This window comes from Stegastes partitus, unplaced genomic scaffold (assembly GCF_000690725.1).
Source record: "Stegastes partitus isolate 25-593 unplaced genomic scaffold, Stegastes_partitus-1.0.2 Scaffold628, whole genome shotgun sequence".
Lineage (NCBI taxonomy): Eukaryota > Metazoa > Chordata > Actinopteri > Pomacentridae > Stegastes > Stegastes partitus.
This window is the reverse complement of record NW_007578359.1, coordinates 193034-198619: the sequence shown is the minus strand read 5'-3', so window position 1 is coordinate 198619 and position 5586 is coordinate 193034. Positions and strand designations below refer to the sequence as shown.

Below are 5586 nucleotides of genomic sequence, written 5' to 3'. Positions count from 1 at the left end.
TTCCCCCCACGTCCACTCCGGCTTCCTTCAATCTCCTTTCCCCCGCGCTGTCACCTTCTCATCCTTCCTCGTTGCCTCCTTCGCTTCCCATCCATCCTTCTTCATCTCGGCCTGTTTTTCCCCCCTCGCCGTCCATCGCTCTGTGTTTCCGCCTCCATTAGGGGGAAATGGAAAAAGTGACATCAGCTATTTGGTAAACGGAGGGAGATGGAGAGAGAGAGGGGAAAGAGATGAAACGGAGGATAGGCGAAGGGAAAGCAAAGGTCAGAAGGAGGGAGCGATTGTGAGAGAAGGAGGAGAGTGACGGAGGTGTAGATCCATTAAAGGCAGAGTGAGGGAGAGGGGAGCTCCACCTCATTAACCTGGTAATGCAGAGTAAATATACAGTCTAAATGGAACATGGACGGCGGGTGTGTGTGTGTGTGTGTGTTTACCGTCAGGCTTCCCCGCGTGTCCACCCAGTGCATTAGCAGAATACCAAAGTGCCGCCTCTGTTTGCACTCGCTGTGAGAGTATGCGGAGGCTACCCCGCGAGATACCACCATGTCTCACCAGCAGTTATTTTGTACTTGGGTTCGCCAACAGCTGATGAGCTACAGAGTCTGGGCTCACTGCTCAGCGCCTTCCCTGGAAGTTATGCGGTCATTCCATCTGCAGTGACTTTAGTTTATTTAACGAGGGTTTTTGCATCAGATAGACACGTCCATCCGGGTGTCACAGCTTCATGTGTGTCATGTATGTCATGAGAACAGGATGGGTTTCAGGTCAGTGTGCGTCCCTCCCTGTGCAGGAAATCTGAGTTATTTCACTCTGACGTGTTGTCAGAGTGACGTCGAGCTTTAGATGCTCCACGTAGCCACGGAGAGTTTGTAAGGCAGTGAAAACCGGGTCGGCATTTTAACGTTTACGCCTACATTTGATGTAGTTTGTAGGAGGACACTGTGCAGTTGTTGGGGTTTAACTGGATTGCTGTGTTAAGGAACTGCAGTAGAATAAAAGTAGAAGTAAATACGTTTCAGTGTACCGTTTAGTGCTACTACTAGGTCAACATGTTCACACTGAGGTTAGCATTTAGCTTCAACCACAGCAGCCACTGTTCACAGAGCGGTTAGCATCGCCAAGATAGCAACCGTCAAGTTTGTAGTGTCCGTCTCAAGACCCAAAGTCTGTGGTTGTATATAGTTGTTATGGATAAAACCGACATATAAGCGCATTTTTCAAGAGTTGCACTCTTTCCTGGCCAAACTTTTGATTTTGTTTTGTGTTTAAACTAGGGGTGAGACTTTAATGTGTCAATTACAACAAAAATAACGCGTTAAAAACATTCGTGGCTACCCAGGACCGCTAGCGCTAACAGCTCTGGCGGTTTCTGTGCTCGCTGCTTTGCATTCAGGTGGTACCGTCAGCTCCATGTGCTTTGGTGGGATGCACATTCTTTTTGGCACAAGTTGCTCAGAACCAGGCTCTTGTCCAGGCTTCCATCAGGCCGCTCGTTAAAATGGAACCCCATCAGTCCAAGCGATGCGCGCTCATCGGGTTCCTCCATGTTTGTTGTCGTTAGCGTAGCGCTGACGCATCTCGTGCATCGTGATCGGTGGACCGTGAAATCGGGCGCTGACTTGTCTGGATGCAAATTGCGATTAAATGTGTTAATTTTGGTAATTAATTAATCGCAATGAACGCGCCCCTAGTTTAAAGGATAAACTGAAGCCACTTCAAGCAGCAGTTCAGTCGGAGGTGTTGTTTCTACATAACCGAAAAGGGTGAAAATGCTCATTGGGGAATATTTGTAGAGCCATTTTTTAATATTAGTTAGCTCTGTCTTAACTAATATGAAATATTTGTGTATATTTGTGATGCTGGTTGTGAGGGTAGCATGCCTTTGCAAATTCGCACTGTCTTTAAACTCGCTAACGATGAATCAGTTATTTGCCGTGACTAGTTGAATCGGAAGAAGAAGAGACAGCAGTCATTATAATACTGTATATTTGCAGTCAGCTCAAACCCAGAGAACAGTGACAGACTTGAGAGATCATCAGGAGAGAGGAAAAAAAAAAAAACGTAATAAAAATAAAACGAAACCAGAAAATGTCGTCTCTATCTACACAGAATATCCCTTTAACCACAAGCCCCGCCCACCCTGGCCCCGCCCTCCCTCGTACACATTTCAAATAGTAATCGACAAATAAACAAAGAAAACACGCAGTGGAATAAACAAAACTTCAACACAACAGTCTGCACTCGTAGTAGGTCAGAAAATCGGGAGAGTAAAAGGTTTCTGGTGTTCGGCGTCGCGGGGGGGGGGGGCGCTTGATTTCCACGCCTTCCGCACTTCAAACAGCTGCAGACGGGCTCTCAAATCCCACAACAAAAAAGGGGAAAAATCAGAGTTCAGCCCAAAACCGAGCGCTCCGCCTCTTTGCTCGGACAAACACTAGAAACCGTGACCTCAGGGAGGCCAAAAGGTCCGACGTGGAGGAAGGGAATTCAACGTACCTTTAGGATAATATCGTGTCTAAAAATCACTCCATTGTATTAAAAAATGCTTTGTTTTTGTGTTTTTTTTTGTCTTTTTGTTTTTCTCGTAACTTTTGCATCGTTTCAGAAACTGATTCCACAGGGTTTCAAGGGTGATAGAAAATACTTCATACATCGAAAAGCTGCATCCAACATGTTCAGAGTAATGCCTCCTTACAGAGAGAGAGAGAGAGAGAGAGATAAAGAAAACGAAGGGGGTGGAAAGTACATGGGGCGAAAACAAGTCGTAAGGAGAGGAGTCATGCAAAAAAGTGAGAATGTACCGAAGGATGAGGAGGAGGAGGAGGAGGAGGAGCAGTTTCATATAAAGATGAAGAAAAGAAGGCTGGAAATGAAGCGTTTCCTCAGAGGAAGGGGAGGAGAAAGAAAGAGGTAACAAAGGTTAAAATAAGCCCAATGACAACAGAACAGTTTTCCCATGCATTCTTTTCAGTCCCTGTACGGAAAACAAAAAAAAATGAATGAAACACGAGAGACAGAAATAGCCTCCCGAGTTGTTTTTTTCTGCAGTTTTTTGTTTCCTTCCCAATATTTTTAACACTTGTTTTTTCGAGACCCCCGTTCCTCTGGTCCCGAGCTCCTCCGGTTAGCTAGACGCCACCGGGAGGGAGTCGGCGGTGGCCGGCCCGGGAGGCGGACGAATTACCCGTCACGTCCGGAGAGGGTTGGTGGTGGTGGAACAGTTTCTACGTTCATGAAAAGTCTTTCCATCGCGTCATTGGACCATTTAAAAAAGCCCATCCTCTGGTGTTCCCCCAACGACGTCCGACCACGAGGATCAACGTCGTCGTCGTCGTCGTCCGACGTCCGGTCCCTCTGATCAGGAATGATTTCAAACGTTTCAGTTTTGGAAACAAAGGAAGGAAGGAAGGAAGGAAGGAAGGAAGGAAGGATGAGGGAAGTTCTGGTGCAGGGACAGAAAAAGAGGAATGAGCGGAGTGAAGTTTGTCTAAAAAGAAGGAAGAGAAGAAGAAGACAAGGTCGAGAGACGTCCTCAAAACAAGTCCACGTGAGGAGCGCCTCTTAGTAGTCTCATCGTGACAGCGTGAGTCCCGCCGGGGGAGGTTGTCGCCGCGGTGATCCGGGCTGCCGTGGAAGCCGTGGTTGCTGTGGAAACGGGCTGGTGGAGTTCTTCTGTGCGGGAAGGGGAAGGGGGGCGGGGTTTCCGGAGGCGGAGTCTGTCTCTTAGAACATCATGGGGGTCTTCAGGAACGGCCGGGATTCTGGGTGAAAACACAAACAGAGAGAAGTCGGTCAAACAAAGGCTGGTAGATCCCAGACGACATGGGCAGCAACACGAAATGGAAGCTTCAGGTCAAATAAAAGAGGCCAAGACGCCCCAGGCGCACCGCCCCTGCATGGCCACTAGGGGTAAAGCTGGCATCTGGTTTGCGTGCTCGTGGATGTTTGATTGGCCAGTAATTGGTCAATCCTTAATTTGTTCTAGTTCTTCCATGAGGCTTTTGGAGTCTCAAATGTCCTTATACAAGTTTGTTTGCTTGTTCATTGTACTGAACCAACTAAAGATGCCCTCATCCCTTTCTTCTTTTTTCTGCATTGGCTTGTAAAGTGATCCAAGTCATTTAATATGTAGCATGTGCTTATACAGAGTCCTGATTCGGTACCTTTTCTTTTTTTTTTCCAAGTGCATTAAATGTAAGTAAATAGCTCCGTACTACATAAAAAAACAAACAACAAAACATTGTCTCCGGTCGGGCCGAACCCGAATATCTGAATATTCGGTTGTTGTGGCGCTATCCGGATATATATTGCCACGCTGCCACTGGCGGAAACAAAACTGTGACCGCTAGCCTAAACTTGCATTAGCAGCCAAATACTGCCTGTGCGTTCCGGCCACTTTGGATATTTGTCATTAATTGGGCCCGAATATTCCAGAAATTGTTATATGGACCAGCCCTAGTCTCCAGTCTGTTTCTTAATGTTCTGTAGATGGTCAGGAACCTTGTTGTGAAGCTCCAGTAGAACCTTGTCTGGCTATCGAGTTAGAGGGTAGGAGGTACTGAGGCCCCAACAGATGGAGAAAAGGTACCACAAACCAGCTGCAGTACGTGGTTGTTCCACCAGGTGGAGCCTCTGGCTGTTTAATCCTGTAGAAACCAGAGGAGGCGTCTCTAGAGCATTGTGGGAGTTTCGCAGCAACAGGACCATGACAGAGAGTCTGAGGAGGTTCATGACCTCTGACTAGCGCTAAAGTGTTGAAGACCGGTGAGGACTGATTAGGACATGGGTTTGGACAAATTGTCCTCGTTTTAGGCAACTTTTCTGCACTTGTTGACAAGTCTTGAGAAATTTTGGAGTACTCGGAAGACATTTTGGAGAAGTTGGAAAACATTTTCATTTTGGACATTTTTTTTTGTAGTCACGTTGGACGAGTATCGAGTCGTTTTGAACGACCTTTAAGCAGTTTTGGACAAGTTTTAGTCACTGTGGAGAAGTTTCATGACGTTTTGGTCAGGGTGTTTTTGTTTTGCTGTAGTACCTGGTTGTTCCACCAGGTGGAGCCTCTTACTGTTTAGAGACCAGAGGAGGCGTCACTCAGACTAGAGTGGGCCCATGACAGAGACTCTGAGGAGGGTCATCACCTCCAACCAGAGCTCACTTGAACAAAAGAAGCTGGAATCTGTTAGCGTAGCGCGTTCATGACAGAGTGCTAATAGAACAGAAATCATATTGTTGGTGTTTAAATCCACATTTTTAAACAACTAGTTTAGTTTTTCTTTATTTAGTCGTGTTGGAATTTGGATTGCTGTGAACAGCCGAGGAGGTTTTGTGTTTGTAGCAGACGGCGTTGTGGGAGTTTAGCTAGCAACGGGCACCATGACAACGACTTATGAGGAGGCTGATGCTAGTTAATGATAGCTGTTGAATAGTCTAGACGTGTTGTGTTTTGAACAAACCAAGTAGCATAATTAGTTTATTATGTAGGCGTCAATGTGAGACTGATATCTGAAAAGTTTGAGCTAGGTGAGACATGACTGGTGGGAGTTTAACTAGCAACGGGCACCATGACAACGACTTATGAGGAGG

General features: G+C 46.5%; 1 protein-coding gene across 1 annotated transcript in view; it reads right to left on the bottom strand.

Moving 5' to 3' along the window:
* Nucleotides 1-1968: 1968 nt before the first annotated feature.
* Nucleotides 1969-5586, bottom strand: part of LOC103363055 (dachshund homolog 2-like) — a 90381-nt gene continuing 86763 nt past the window's right edge. The window contains exon 12 of the mRNA XM_008289653.1: nucleotides 1969-3761. Coding sequence (XP_008287875.1) covers nucleotides 3724-3761 — 38 coding nt within the window. The 3' untranslated portion in view covers nucleotides 1969-3723. The remainder of the gene's footprint in view (nucleotides 3762-5586) is intronic.